Source organism: Onychomys torridus, chromosome 20 (genome assembly GCF_903995425.1).
Source record: "Onychomys torridus chromosome 20, mOncTor1.1, whole genome shotgun sequence".
In the NCBI taxonomy this organism is placed as follows: Eukaryota; Metazoa; Chordata; class Mammalia; order Rodentia; family Cricetidae; genus Onychomys; species Onychomys torridus.
Window position 1 is genome coordinate 1631329 of NC_050462.1, and position 16274 is coordinate 1647602.

Below are 16274 nucleotides of genomic sequence, written 5' to 3' on the forward strand. Positions count from 1 at the left end.
ACTGAGCCATGGGCACACTAAATAGAAGACACTGAACCACAGACACACTAAATAGAGGACCCTGAGCCACAGGCACACTAAATAGAGAACACTGAGCCATGGGCACACTAAATAGAGAACACTGAGCCATGGACACACTAAATAGAGGGACACTGAGCCATGGGCACACTAAATAGAGGACACTGAACCATGGCCACACTAATAGAGGGACACTGAACCATGGGCACACTAAATAGAGGACACTGAGCCATGGGCACACTAAATAGAGGACACTGAGCCATGGCCACACTAATAGAGGGACACTGAACCACGGGCACACTAATAGAGGACACTGAGCCACAGGCACACTAATAGAGGACACTGAGCCACGGTCACACTAATAGAGGATACTGAACCACGGACACACTAAATAGAGGACACTGAACCACGGACACACTAATAGAGGACCCTGAGCCACAGGTGTCCTCCTGATAGACACAGCACAGGGGTCACCTGGGAAGTTTCCTGGACTAAAGAGAAAACTGCGGCCACTTTGGGTCAATTCTGAAGGCCTCATGGGAAGCACACAGGAGAGGTGACTATAATAAATGACAGGAAGAAATCAACAACCACAGCATGGAACTTCCAGGCCAATGCTGGGATGGCTATCCACTACAAGTCAGTCACAGCCAAATCCAGAAGGCTTAAACTGAATGCTATCTCTTACATGTAAAATGTGCATATCATTAATTTGAATACACTAAAAGCTGTTTTTAAGAGAAGCAGGGAAGTTGGAACACCAGCTGAGCCTTAGGTGCCATCAGGAATTACAGTTCATTATGCTAGCTGTCGCAAGGACATGGAGATTTTAAATGAATGCACACATGTGGATGTACACACAGATACGCACATTTAAACCTTGTGAAATTTGCACATTTAGTTATGGGGATGAGTAATGTCATGTATTTGCTAAAAGGTCCCAGAAAAGGAAAAGGGGGCGGGGCATGGAGTAAATTAAACTGATAAAATGCTGGTAATTGTGGTTGTGGCAGTATTTGGAGGTTTTTGTTTTGTTTTGTTGTTGTTGTTGTTATAATACTACCTTGGGGTCTGTTTAAAACATTTCATGGGGCTGGAGAGATGGCTCAGAGGTGAAGAGCACTGGCTGATCTTCCAGAGGTCATGAGTTCAAGTCCAGCAACCACATGGTGGCTCACAACCACCTGTAATGAGATCTGGCGCCCTCTTCTGGCCTACAGTCATACATGCTGTATACATAATAAATAAATAAATCTTTAAAAAAAATTTCATAACAAGCAAATTACAGACAAAGCTTCAGGGATGAAGAGATGGCTTGAGGGTTAAGAGCTTCCCCTGCAGGGTTGGAGAGATGGCTCAGCTTAGACTTTCCTTCCAGAGGACCCGGGTTCAATTCCCAGCACCCACACAGCAGCTCACAAATGTCTGTAACTCCAGAATCCAACACCCTCACACAAACATACATGCAGGCAAAACACTATCGTCCACAAACTCAAAATAAGTAGGTTACTTAAAACATAAAAAAGAGCACCTCCTGCCTTTTCAGAGGATGAGTTCAGGTCCCAGCACTTTCACCAGGCTGGCAAATCCCTGTGACCCCAACTCCCGCGGGTCACATATACCTCTAGCTCAGGTGTACACAGCATGCACTCAATTTTGAAAAAAATAAAATTAAAACAAACCTCCAGAAACAAAACTAGAGTTTCATTCTGAAATCAAGAATACAAGAATAGAAGTGTGTCTAAGGGAAAACAGGGTTTCATGTGGGGCATGTTGGGTCCTTTGAGACTTGTGAGTAAGAGTTTCATACACACAGTAGGTCTGGCATTCTGCAGACCTCTGTGATAGAGATATGTAGGTGAGTGTAGGTAGTGACTGACATGTGGGTGTGGATAAATCATTAGCACTGTGTGTGTATGGTGCCCATGGAAGAGGTCCAATCCTCTGGAACTGGGGTTGTAATGGTGGGGTAGAGGGCCTGAGCTCTGGCTGAGGAGCAGCTAGAAGAAGCATCTGCCCATGCTGAGGGAAGCCAGGATTTTCCCAGAGGACAGGGTCACCGTGGAGCCGTGGCACGATGCCCAGCAAAGCAGAACAAAATGACTGCTTAGATGGCGGTGGTTGTTGAAAGGACAGCCGTGCAGGCTGAGGGACGGCAGCGAGGCAGGGGACAGAGGAGAAGGAAAAGGCAGCTAAGTGTCTGGTGACGGGTGGAGAGTCCGCGGACAGGGATGCAATGGAGACAACAAAGGGTGTCTGTTATGTGTGTGCGATGTGCATGTTTCCCGTGGGTGAGTGTCATGGCACACGTAGAGTGCAGTGGACGAAGTCTGCTGTGGCTCCTCCTCCTTCCTGCCATAGGAGCCCTGTGATTACAGATTGCACTACCATGTCCAGCTTCATGTCAGGTCTGGAGATCCAAACTCAGGTCCTCATGTTTATACCATAGGCCCTTTGCCTACAGAGCCACCTCTCTAGCCCCTGCATTTGTAGAGGTCCCACACACACCCCATTTTCATTATTTATTGAGTACCCTGGGAAATAGTCCTGAAAACTAAGCACCTGCCCTCCTGGAGTTCCACGTCTAATGGAGGGGGTAGGTAGGTATCAAATCATTACATTGCTAAAGTCATGCAGTACTGAACTACATTTAAAAACAGTCAGGTTGGGGACTGGAGAGATGGTTCTGCAGTTAAGGAGCCTTGGCTATGGGACCTGGCCTATGGGACCTGGGTTCAAATTCCTAGCACCCACATAGTGGCTCACAAACCACTGTAACTCCAGTCCCAGGGGATCCAGTGCCCTCTTCTGGCCACTGTGGGCACTGCATGTATGTGGTACAGATGCTGATATGCAGGTAAAACACACATAAACTATCCAAAATGAAGAAGAAATATTGGGTTAACAAAGGACAGTCAAGTGGGAAATCATGTTAGGTCAGACAGTCAGGAAGGCTCCTCTGCAAAGGTGACTTTGAACCATAGACCAAGAAAATAATGAAAGATGCCACACAAGGACCCAGGGAAGGAGCAAATAGCAGGGATGGTAGATGTGGAAGGTGACTGTTCCCAGAAAGAAACAATAAAGGCTGTATGTGGTGCACACCTTTAATCCAGAACTCCGGAGGAAGAGACAAGTGAATCTCTTTGGGTGTGAGGCCATCCTGGTCTACATAGCAAGTTCCAGGCTAGGCAGGGCTACATGGTGAGACCCTGTCTCAAACAAACAACAACAACCCAGTAAACCAAAGCCCAAACAAAGCAACAAAGCAATAAAGAAGCAATATGCTCGAATGAAATGTATAGGGACAAAAGGAGTTTTTTAAAATACCAAACAGTTTTAATTTTTGGAAAGCGAGTCATTCTTGGATGCATTAAAATAAGTAGAGGGAAGCCCCAGTGAAGCGGGAAAGCCTAATTCACAAGAGAAGGGACAGTCAGGAACAATGTCCCTAGGAAGGCGAGAAAGGCTGAAAGGTCGCCTTGGGACGAGAGGGGCCAATGCCTCCTTTACTGTTAGGGGGAAGCTATGTGGTCTGTGCAGGGAGCAAGATGGCAGCCAAGGTGCTCACTTACACCACACATGGGGGGGAGGGTGGACCCTGGTGGGGAGGGTCTTAGAGGGGGCTAGGGCTAACTAGTCACATGACAACCATGGTGCTCACTTACACCACACATGGGGGAGGGTGGACCCTGGAGGCAAGGGTCTTAGGCTAGGGCTAACTAGTCACATGACAACCATGGTGCTCACTTACACCACACAGGGGGGAGGGTGGACCCTGGAGGCAAGGGTCTTAGGCTAGGGCTAACTAGTCACACAGAGTGGGGTGGGTAAAAGGAGAGAAAATGGCAGGGATTGCCATGGAGGCTGGTGACCATGGCCTGCCAGGTGAAGGATAGCAGAAGACTGAGACAGGGTAGGGTAAGCGGCTGATCCTGAGTCAGGTGGCATGGATGGTAATACCCAGGAGGAAAGTGGGTGTGAGGCCACAAGCAGACGGCTTTAACGTGGAGTCTGAAAACGGTGCTTCCTCTGTCCTCAGCTCCAAATTCCCATCACACGCCAGGTCCTATGGCTCCTGGCTGCCTCCTGGGTCTAAACCTTCCCACTTTTCTCCATCCTCAAAATTCACTGGTTTCAAGGCCCATTTTAGAGCTTTTTGCTGACTTAAAACAAGCTGCTGCTAGACCTACGAGATGGCTCAGCCAGCAAAGGTGTTTGCCAGAAAGCCTGGCAACCTGAGTTTGAGTCCCAGGGCCCCACATGGTGGAAGGAGAGAACCAGTTCCTTCAAGTTCTCATCTGGACTTTCCCCCATGGCACATGTGTGCATGGCATGCCTTTGCACACATGTGAGCATGCACTTATGTGTACACACACACACACACACACACACACACACACACAGGGGGAGAGAGAGAGAGAGAGAGAGAGAGAGAGAGAGAGAGAGAGAGAGAGAGAAATGAATAAATAAATGCAAAAATGTTTTTTTAATGAGCGGGTGCTTCCCAGCTCCCATCAAAGGCAGCAGTTGCTAGGCTGTGTAGGCATCTCCAAACACTGCACGTGGATTCTTCCAGCCAGTGATGTGGAGGCCAATTCCAGAGCAGCTTTCTTAGGCCAAGGCCCATTAGCTTCACCCCTGACATAAGGCACTTCTAAAATACCATGGAGAATGTCTTGCTCGCTGAATGAATTCTGGATGCCACCTCACCTTGCAGTGGCTTTTCCCACCACAGTGCAAGGCACCCATAAGCCCCTCCCCCAGTGCCATCAGACCTTCAAAGGCATGGGCTACAGTACCTCTGGGCTGCTCTGACCAGCTGGGTCTATTGGTAGCAGCCAACAGAGTATTATGTGAAATAAATCCCTCTGGGGTCTCAGAAACTCAGAATGCACTTACAATTCATCGTTTCCCCCTCTAGCTTAACTCAGGTGATCCGAAAGTTCGCCACGCAACTGGATGAGTGGCTGAAAGTGGCTCTCCATGACCTCCCAGAAAATCTGAGAAACACCAAGTTTGAATGTAAGTATCGAGTTGGGGAGCAGAACGGAGTGCGGGCAACGTTTCAAAGCCATTCCTTTCACGTGCATCGTTGATGAAATAATACTCGGTCTATGAAGCAAGGCGGGGAGTGGGAGGTAGGCTAAGTACTTCCCATGTGTGAACTCCTTAGTCCTTGTGAAATGTTTATCACCGGCAGCCCCGGGGAGGGAGTCAGACTTAGGTACAGATGCAAAGACAGGATTACTCCCAGTCTCCCTGTGTGATTCCAAAGTCAACACAACACTTCCAACTCCATTTAAGCCTTAGGACAGGCACCACTGTGAGGTGGGACACAGTGTCCCTAGCTACAGGCAAAGAAACATCCCAAAGCCACACAGCCACACAGCTGGTGACTTGGAGAACAAACTCATCAATGCTCTGAGGTTTCCTTGAAGCTCCCGCCCACGAAAGGCTGTAGGTAGTGTAAGAGCCTCACATATTCTCTGCCTAACTAGAAAGCCAAATTCATATTTCTTGTAAGGGGACTGAAGCCATGAATCTTTGCTTGACTAAGTAGTGCCTTGGAGTCAGTCCCCAGCACTTAGCTGAGTCTGGGAAGCCTGGCTCCAATTTTCCATCTTGATGGGTTTGCACGTAATGAAGACTCATGGACAGCACACATTTGTTGCTATTGAACAAAGATGAGGTGGTTTTAAGCAAAACAAGGTTTTAAAATATGTTTCTTGAAGTTTGTTTGAATACAGCTTGCAGTCCTTGCCTAAAACAAGTACCAGTGCATGAAACGAAGGCAATCAAATTACGCTTTCTCTGCAGGCAAAGAAGCCCTGTCAGCCGCGCTGAGGCTGCCTGCAGCGCCCATCACCTATTGATAAAGCCTGCTTTATTTCACGGCTCTCAGTTCTTTTCTTTTCTCCAGCACTAAATTCCACATCACAAAGTTAAAGAAAAAGTAATTAAGGAGCAGGATTAACAATTGATCAGCCTGGAAAATTAGAAGTTCATCTCCCCGCACACACAGCCCCACCCCCCATTCCTCCACCCCACACACTATTTTCCAAACCAAGCCAGCTCTGAGCACAAATTAGCTGGGGGAATTTCTGACAATTTCATGACCAGTTCAGAAATTAATGAGAAGAATGCCCCGTGCCCATTTTAATTACACCAGCAAAACAAACCCGTTCAAAGTCTGCAGCAAGGAGGAGGTGGGTTGGGCCTTCCACCTGTGAGTGCTTGGAGGAAGCGGTCCTCCCCAGGGAGCCTGAGTGTTTGGAGAATGTGCAAGAGCATGGAAGCAAAAGCCTCCCACTCCCAGCCCAAGACTGGAAGAATGACGTCCATGAACAGGAAATATCTTTTAAAAAATCCACAGATAAGCGGTCCCTTCACTTCAAACCATCAGACCATTAGGGCAGATAGGCAAACAGCCTTTCCTAAATCAAAACCCACAAACAGGCCCCAGAGGCCATTTGGCCGAAATGAGAAGTGATACATGCCAAATTCCCTTGCAGGGGTAGCCCAGGTTCCACACCAGGAGCACCCCTGGCCAAACGGCACTGAGGTCAGTCACGGTTCCAATGAGATGCATCATGTTTTAAAGGGGCTTCTTCAGAGCTTTCGTTTGATTTCTGCGATGATCTGGGAGGCTGTGTTTGGAGCCAAAATTAGCAAAATGAAAGACAAGTGAATGACTGCTTTTCCTCACGAGTGATTGATGCCACTGTTTCTCACACCTGCGCGTGTGGCATGTGCATGACTTTGAAATCTGTACCCTAAATGTCATCATTAGGAAATGGCTGTTGGAGCCAAAACAGGACAAGAGTCAGGCACAGGAGTCTGCCAGTGAGTACCTAAGAACAGACAGGGCGGTGAGACAAAGGTAGAAAATAAGAACTACTTTTGGAAATCTGCTCCTTGTTGGAATATCAAGCATGCAAATGTTTCTAGCTTCCTGTTTTCTTGTTGCAGTATCAAGAAGGTTTTCCCAAATTCTGAGAAGGCAAACATCGCTGAATCATCTTTGCCAGGTAGCTGTTTTCTCTCATTTCTATTAACCCATTGCTGAGTCATTGCAAAGGACAAGGGCTACATCCACAAGGATAACTTCCTGTGGCATCAATCCAATGGCTTATCAGCTCTCTCTCTCTCTCTCTCTCTCTCTCTCTCTCTCTCTCTCTCTCTCTCTCTCCTGTGCTTAGTTTCTATGCATGAGGAACTAAACACCTCAGCCCGTGTCTACAGTTGTAACTTGTCTACAATATCGGTCACCCCTGAACCTTTTGGATATAATCAGGGTTCCTGTTTTGTGTTTCCTTCAAATAACTTGCTGGGGTTGTCAACTTCTATTGACACTTAGGGGTGCAACTGTTTATGCAGCACCCTTGGTCTCTCTCCAGTAGATGACAGTTGTCTCACCCACTCAGAATGACATCTGAGTACCCTAGTCACATGTAGAAACCCTTCAAGAAGTAGCAGCTTGCCCAGAGCAGCATGTAGCCTAGTCAGTAGTCAGCACTTAGCAAGGATGGCCATTCCTCCTCATCCCCAATTCTCTGTCAGAGCTGATCCACCTCACTCATTCATATCAGCTGCCTTTACACACTCAGATCTGCAATCACTCCTGCAGAGTGCGTCTGGTGCTGGGGGATTCTGGTTATGTATGCAACAACAAGGCAAGAGGTAGGGTTTTCTAGTTCAGAGTGGTCTAGTTCAGAGTGGCACCATCTTGGAATCCTCACACCTCTCACTGTTCTTAACCTGTGCCTGTCACTGAAGGCACACGGGATGGTTTAGGGACAGAGGGGACCCCTTCTAGGTTGGGCCAGCTGTGATAAAGGCAACTCCTGGGCAATGTTCTGGGTAGAGTCTGACAAATAAATGATGGAGCTTAAGGGAAGAACATGATTATTAGGAAAACCAAGACACACTCCTTGTCCTGTATTTTTGAGACTATGTGCCAGATCCATTCTCTTTCTCTCTTCTACTTGGAAAAGGGAGCCTTAGACCTACCTGGAAACATACACATGCTTTTGGTGTTTTCCTCAGGGGCTCAGATAATTTAGGAAGGATTTTGCCCCTTTAATGCACACATAGACATCTATTCCTGTGCCTGCACTCATGTGTGGCATGTGTGTGTGCATGTGTATTCTTACACTCATGAACATACACACACACACACACACCTGCATACACACACCCATTCTACCTTGCACACACAGAGCATGGAATTCAGTTAGTAAACACCACATTTCCAACCTCATTAGACAGCTCCCATATACATTCCTGGACCAGCCAGAACTCTGGACTGGTGTTAATTCTGGGAATGAAACACAATGGTACATTTGAACTAATAAACCAATGAGCTTTACTAAATACATACACAGAGCAAGTCAAATTAAACAAGACCCAAGGAGAGACTCTGTCAGACACACTACACTAATCAGGTGGGCAACTAGGCACTTATCTCAGCCACTCACAAAATCTTTCTAAAAACCTGCTGTACACCAGACACTATGTTAAGTGGTCCTGTCTTCATCAGGAAAACAAGTCAGTAAGTGAATAAATAAATAGGTAAATAAGCAAGCATGTTATAATGGAAATGGGGTAGAAATGGGAGAAAGTATAGAATACCAAGTGTTTAACTGGGATGAACTGGTTGGAGAAGGGCTCTCCATGTATGTCACATTGAGGCAGAAGCATCAGGACAGCAGGGCTGCTGGGGCACAGTGGGAAAAGAAAGCTTCAGTCTGTGGGAACACAGTGTGCGCAGGCTCCAAAGTGTGAGCACAGTCTGTGCAAAGCAAAGCAACCTCAGGAACGACAGTGTATCCATGGAGCCTTGCTTCTGGCCTACGCACTCTACTCTATGTCACCACGAGGAATATCAAGAGGCAGGGACTGCTGTGTCTCCATTTCAGACTGTGAGACCAGGGGGCAAGCCACAGGGCTGGGTATGAGCTATGAATGCTTGAGTCCACAGCACGTGACCTGATTCACACGCTGCTGTTTTCATGATCAAACATTCAGACACTCTGGGTGTCTCTGACTGTCAGAGAAGGCTACAGTTATTTCTGTGGAGTTGACTTGTGCTTGCATAGAGTAGAGCATGGGATGTAGTTACCTCTGCCTGGAAGCCGACAAGCCTTAGAGAGAGATCAAGAATGTTCTTGCATGTTTACAATTTCTACAAAAATTTTATTAAAAGACGTTTTCAAAATATAAGCGTAAAATAAATATCCTAGATATCTTTTCCTTTGCTCTTATTAGTATTGTTCCAGCTTGTAAATTTCTGTTCACTAACAACAGTTTGCTGGGATAGTTACAAGTTTTAAAGGCACACACACACACACACACACACACCTGTATCTTAATGTTTCCTATTTTTCTACATTATTCACATTTGTTTCACTCTCCTAATTATATAAAAACAAGCACAAAGACTAAGAACCCCAAATGCATGACTCATGGGAAAAGTGTACATTGTGAAATTTCCGGAGACCCGGTAGGCCCGGGTGGTCAGAGCAGCTAGGGAGGGCCTGCCACTGTTTTCTGGCACTGGCGGCACAGAGGTTTGTTAAACACAGAACTCCTTTCTATCAGCTTGAGCCAGAAAGCTACCAGATCTCTGGGCCTCATCCCATTGTTTGTTGGGGTCAAGACCAAAGGGGCTGGGAATAACAGCAGGATTTGGCCTGGCCCAGGTCACCTTCGTGGAGAAAAAGAAGAGAGAGGAGAAAGCCTCAGGAAGAGAGAGTGTCTCTCTGAATTTCCTGAGTTAGGACATCACCATTGTTTCTTGAAATCGAGTTTTCCTGGATTTTAGAGTAGTTTACAGAATCTGGTAAGCTTCCCCACTCAGAAGGCACACGGGGGACAGAGGAGAGGGGCTTTAACTGGACATATGCTGACAAGGTGGCTGGATTGGATTACAGGCCTCTCGAACAGTGATCCACAGTGCAGACATCACATTCCAGATGCTGGAGGACTGGAGGAACGTAGACCTGAACAGCATCACCAAACAGACGCTCTACACCATGGAGGACTCTCGGGATGAGCACCGCAGACTCATCATCCAGTGTAAGGTGTCCCATGGGGGGTGGGTAGTCCTTCTGTTTCTGTTTTTAAAAGGAAAAAGTATCTTGATAAATATTCACATGGTGTTTCCACCCTGTCCCGTTCCCTGGATCCCATTCCTCTTATTGTTCCTGTTAAATGGGTCGGCCCAGACAGGAGGGCTAATTTACTTAAGAAGATATGTGTCAACATGGCTGATGCAGTTGGGTAGCATACATGTTATACAAAGGACCCTGCATGTGACTCTGAATGCCATGCATACCTCCAACCAGTGACAGAGAGAATGGTAACTGAGACTTGTGGCCTGCCTTGCTTGGTGTATGTCAGTATAGAGCCAGCTGTATGTGATGCCTGTGTGTCAGTGGAAGGTCACATGACCATGAGTTGCGCGCGCACACACACACACACACACACACACACACACACACACACCCTCACCAACTCGTCAATAGGTGACCCTTTCAGGCACATTAAAGCTTGAGAAGACATGAATGGGTGGTGAGTTACTTCCATGAACGTGTGTTCATGGCCATATGGAGAAAGACTTCCTACAAGTAAGTTAGATTCCGGTGCAGCCAGCCCTGATACGCGCAAGATGTTTGCTCCCAAGAGTGAAACACGAGGGGACAGAAACATCACCTGTCCCCTTTAGACACATCTGGTCCTCCTTTGAGCCTTGGCTCAACTGACTGCTCAGGGCACACCTCACTTTGGCCAGCCATTCTTTCCTCTGAAGGGCAGCAGGGTGCATGCTGTCAGATAGAGTAGTCAGTACCCCTCAGAGATTCCAGGGAGGGTGGTGCTGATAGTATGCTAATGACAGATGGGCCAAGCCCCCTACCTTCTGTGTGGGGTAAATTACATCATCACTCCAATGCCCATCTGGAGGAGGAGTCTAGTCAGAAAAGCCCAAGCCTCTTGAGTTACAGGGTGTGCTCCTCCACAGTTGTCCTGGGGGTCTGTCTTCTGCCAGCTGGTCTAAGCCTGGGCTGTTTATGAACCAACATTTTCTGAGATTCCCTATTAGAGGGCGCTTCCTTTTAAGGCCTCTCAAAGGCCCACAGAGCCCTAAATATCTGCACCTGTGGCCCTCCAGAGACTTACTTCCTGGGTTCAGACCCTGGCCTTAACTCGGGTTCTTATTCCTTCTCTGCACAGTTGCCCACTTGTCTGCTGTTGAGTCTTAGCAAAAACCCCTGATCTAATAACACAGTTTAGCAGCTGCGCATTGGGTGACACCATCAATTCTTTGCAGCCTCTCAAGGGACAGTCTCACGTCACTCTCAATCTTACATTTGAGAAAACGATGGGGCTTCCCCAGGGTCCTGGGACCAGCATGTGGCAGTGCTAGGCCTTGAACCTAGACCTGTGTCAGCCTCCCCAGCCCAGGGCAGCTCCTGCTGTGAAGGAGCAGAGGGAACCAAAGTTGTAAAATGCCGCTGAGCTCAAGAGGGTGCAGGATCTTTCCAAGCGCTGTCATTTTTGTTTGTTTGTTTTCAGTGTGTGTGTGTGTGTGTGTGTGTGTGTGTGTGTGTGTGTGTGTAGTTGCACATATGCTGCAGCATGTGTATGAAGCTCAGAGGACAAGCTCAGCCTTCACCTTTGACCTTGTTTGATACAGGGTCTCTTGCTCATCACTGCCTACACCAGCTGTCCTAGTTAGGGTCACTGTTGCTGTGATGAAACACCAGGACCAAAGTGACTTGGGGAGGAGAGGGTTTATTGGGCATACACTTCCACACTGTAGTCCATCATTGTAGGAAGTCAGGACAGGAACTCAAGCAGGGCAGGAACCTGGAGGCAGGAGCTGCTGCAGAGGCCCTAGAGGAACATTGCTTGCTGGCTTGGTCCCCATGGCTTGCTCAGTCTGCTTTCTCATAGAACCAGGACCACCAGCCCAGGAATGGCACCACCCTCAATGGGCTGGGCCCTTCTCCATTAATCACTAATTAAGAAAATGCCCTACAATCAGATCTTATAGAGCCATTTTCTCAGTTGAGTTCTCCTCTCAGATGACTTCAGCCTGTGTCAAGATAACATAAGGTTACCCAGCACACCAAGCTCCTGGGAAGCCTCCTGTCTCTGTCTCCATTTTACTATCGTAGTGGTGAAATTATAGTGTGTGTGCTCAGCACACAGCTGGTTTGGTTTTTGTTGTTGTTGTTTTGTTTTGTTTTGTTTTGTTTTGTTTTTAATGTGAGGTCTAGAGATCCAGACCCACACCCTCAAACTTCACCCACTGAGCCATCTCCCCAGCTTCCAGGCTGGATTCTCAGCTAGACCCAGAAAAGCCTTTTTCCAAGCACCCTTCCAGCCCGTGGGAAACCATTGGTCACTATGTACCAGGGCCTCTCAATGAGCCAGTCATGGACCTGGCATCCAATGATGTCTGAGGAGCAGAGACCCACCAGTTACCCTGCCTCTCAGTTTTAGCGAACACTCCTAGTTTCACACTGGCTTCCCTCTTCCCTTAGAGCCTCTTGTGGAAAGTAAAATGTGAACCAGACTTAGGAAAAACAGTCAGCAGAGCTGGTTGAAGGGACCAGGCTCTGAGCCCTTGCTGGCTCACCATGGATGCCACTGCCGCCTCTCTCTCTCTGAGCAAGACTCTCTGAGTTCTCTGGGTTCCTTTAGATGCAGGATAGAATGGTGTCATTTGAAGCTGGAATTACATTGTGGTTCAGTTCAGCCCAGCTGGTCCTCACTGGATGTCCATCCTGGATCAGGCTCCGTGTTAACAGCAGCGCAGTGACTGGGATAGACGCTGCCCTTCTGATGGAGCCCAGAGTCCATGGCAAGTCCAAAGCTGATGTACAACTCTGCTGCAGCCAGTGCTATATGATGCAATGCCAGGAAGGAGTTTGAGGCAGGGTGCCAAGCCTGAAGGCAGATAGCCCAGTACATAGGTGTCATACCTGTACCTCCCAAGAGACAGGAGAAAAGTCTGTGGAATGGGCCCAGAAGTCAGTCTGAGCAGGGGTGGGGGCACCTGCATGCTGCACCTCACTTTCACTACAACCAGCTGACATCTGCAAAGTCTTGCTGTCAGGGTCACCCATGCATCTGCAATGTAGAGCCTGAGTGGGATGCTTGGCTCACTTTAACGCTTACATGTATTGGTATTTGAGCACACCACGAGAATGAGTGCCTCAGGAAAAGGGTGGGCTGTTTGCCCAAAAGGCCTTGCTGGAACTTTGGCTCCAGTGCATGGAGATCATGGTTTCTAGTTCTGTAAGATTAAAATAATGCAAAGGGGTTAAACATGACTAAGTACTGCAGGCTTAGTGCACAGCAGAGGGGTGCTCCATAGTGAAGGAGTGCTCCACAGTGGAGGGATGCTCCACAGCGGAGGAGTGCTCCACAGCGGAGGGGTGCTCCACAGCAGAGGGGTGCTCCACAGCGGAGGAGTGCTCCACAGCGGAGGGGTGCTCCACAGCGGAGGGGTGCTCCACAGAGGAGGAGTGCTCCACAGCAGAGGGGTGCTCCACAGCAGAGAGCACTCCACAGCAGAGGGGTGCGCCACACGGCAGTGTAGGAGGCAGAAGATGGGCAGGGCTATTTGGAATCCTAACTGCTGTTCACTAGCTGTGAAACATTTGGGCAGTTCGTCATCTTGAAGTGCCTCAGTTTCTTTATTTACAGAAGGAAATGAGAGCACTTCCTCCTGGGTTTGCCCATCCACTCACTCAGCAACCAGCTGCACATGTACTCTGCACTGGGGTCATGACATTAATGCTTCACTGACTGCACCCATGTAGGTCACTGAAGAGAGTGCCTGGCACTTGGCAAGTGCTCACGAAAGTTAGCTAATGCCATTTTTGCTGTACAACCATTATTGTCACCATTGGCAACTAAGGCACAGTAGTCCGGACACAGAGGAAGAATCCCAAAGACACATCTATGGGTCCAGGCTCTGCTGTGTAACTCGCTTGCTTTCTAGCTTTGACTTCATTGAGGCATGGAACCTTGTGTTAGTTACTTTTCCCATTGCAGTGGTAAAATACCCCAGTAAAGCCGATGAGGACAGGGTTATCTGGACTCGCAGTTCAAGGCTACAGTGCATCATGGCAGGGTAGTCCCGGCAGCAGGAGCCTGAGGTGGCTAGTCCAGGTCTGGAAGCAGACAGTGATGACAGTGATGAACGCTCACGTCTAGCTTGCTTTCTCCTTTCCGTTCAGTTCAGGACCCCAGCCCATGGACTGGTACCACCCACAGTTAAGGTGGGTCTTCTAACCCAAGCTAGAGAACCCTCAGGCAGGTCCAGAGCCCTAGCTCCATTCTGTCAAGGTGACAACATTAGCTGCCACACACCTTGTTTATAATCTGAGAAAGACTAGTGTACTTTTAAAGGCCATCTTTATGCTAAGCATTAGGACCGTTTGGCTTCGCAGAGTCACCAAACAAGCAAATTAGAGAGAATTGGCTGGCCTTCCCACATGGGAAAAATAATTGCTCGGACGCTTGAAAACAACAGATCTTGAACTGTGGTTTTATTTACTTAGCTCCATGTCTAAAAACCACACCGAAAATATTCAATGAAAAGACGTTTACAATGCAAGTGTCCCCAGCCATGTACCTATTTCCCACAGTGCTTCAGGGATTCCCAAGTACTTCCACACTTACTTTCCTAACCTGAAGCTGAGGACAGGGCAGAGAGAGGACCAGATGGTTTCATTTGATTAAGATGTATTCAGTACCTGTGCCTAGCACCAAGAGGCTGGGTGAGCTGCTTACACAATATAGTTGTGGTCCAGAAACAGTGGGACCATTGCCCGTGCCCAATCCCTGAATAGATAGCAAGAGATGGTAAAGCCCTGATCTAATGGTTAAGCAAAGCTTTCCAGGTTAACAGCTGTGGCACAGATAACACACCAAACAGTGACCTTAGAGAAGAGCCAGCAAGAAGACTGGACACCTGACCAGCTGTTGGCCAGTGCTATTAATGGTGTAGTGGAAGCAGAATAAAGACTGTAGTGTGCTGTGAGAGGTACGGGGGGGGGGGGGGTGACATGTGAGCTGGCGAGAGGCAGAGGGAGGGCTGCAAGGGTTTCATCTCAGCTGGGCCATGAAGAACCATGCAGTCCAGTCCTCTGTGCCTTAAAGGACATGGTTCTATGGAACTACATCTTGAGGAAGGTGTGTGGGGTTCTGCTTCATTTACAGTGTACCAGGAGTTTGACCACCTGCTGGAGGAGCAGTCGCCCATTGAGTCTTACATAGAATGGCTGGATACCATGGTAGACCGATGCGTTGTGAAGGTTGGTAGAGCTGAAGGGAAGGGGCAGCCATGACTTCTACAGGTGTTTGGTTGTCTCTGTGGACCCTAACTAGCATAAAACCCCAGAATGAGCTAGCTGATGTGCCTCAGCATCCATAGACTTCTGGGGTTGCAAGGAGGAGACCTGGCCTCAACTCTGGGAGGTGGAGGGGACAGAGACAGGACTCTGAATCCCCTATTCCTGATTCCCCCAGGTGTGCATCCCTTACTTGTCCCTTACATGGCGTCTTGGCATCAGATTTCATTAAGTGTGTTTCTGCTGCTAAAACAAAAAGGACAAAAAAAATCACTGCTCCACAGCTTGAACTTGAAGGCTTACAGGCCTGCCCTCATTTTCAGAGCCAATAGTGAATGACTAACTGAAGTACTAAAGTCATTCTTTTTTTGTAGGTGGCTGCCAAGAGACAAGGGTCCCTGAAGAAAGTCGCGCAACAGTTCCTGTTGATGTGGTCTTGCTTTGGTACAAGAGTGATCCGGGACATGACCTTGCACAGTGCTCCCAGCTTTGGTAAGGCTATCCCAGTCTCTCTCTCTCTCTCTCTCTCTCTCTCTCTCTCTCTCTCTCTCTCTCTCTCTCTCACACACACACACACACACACACACACACACACACACACATACACACAAAGGCTTAAGCCTTTGCAAATGGCCTGACTGATACCTAGGGTTATTTTCTGCCATTTTTCAGTTTTTTTCATTTGTCAGATGATTGACTTTTGACGTTTTGATTAATATTTCTTCAGAAATTCACTCTGGCCCACTCTGTAGAAGAAGGCTTTTGCACACCCCTTTTGTTTTCCTGACCTTTTGGGTCACCCTGAAGTCCTTATTTACTACTCTGCACTGTGACAGTGCTGGAGGTCTGTCTCCAGGCCCTGTCTCTGCAGGCAGAAACCTGCTC

At 48.1% G+C, this 16274-nt stretch overlaps 1 protein-coding gene across 2 annotated transcripts in view; it reads left to right on the plus strand.

Annotated features, from left to right (window-relative positions):
• Rfx4 (regulatory factor X4) overlaps nucleotides 1-16274 on the plus strand; it is a 145636-nt gene that overhangs the window by 94720 nt on the left and 34642 nt on the right. For both annotated transcript variants that reach the window (XM_036169693.1, XM_036169694.1), the window contains exons 9-13: nucleotides 4943-5043; nucleotides 6991-7049; nucleotides 9954-10098; nucleotides 15259-15353; nucleotides 15764-15881. In XM_036169693.1, coding sequence (XP_036025586.1) covers nucleotides 4943-5043; nucleotides 6991-7049; nucleotides 9954-10098; nucleotides 15259-15353; nucleotides 15764-15881 — 518 coding nt within the window. The remainder of the gene's footprint in view (nucleotides 1-4942; nucleotides 5044-6990; nucleotides 7050-9953; nucleotides 10099-15258; nucleotides 15354-15763; nucleotides 15882-16274) is intronic.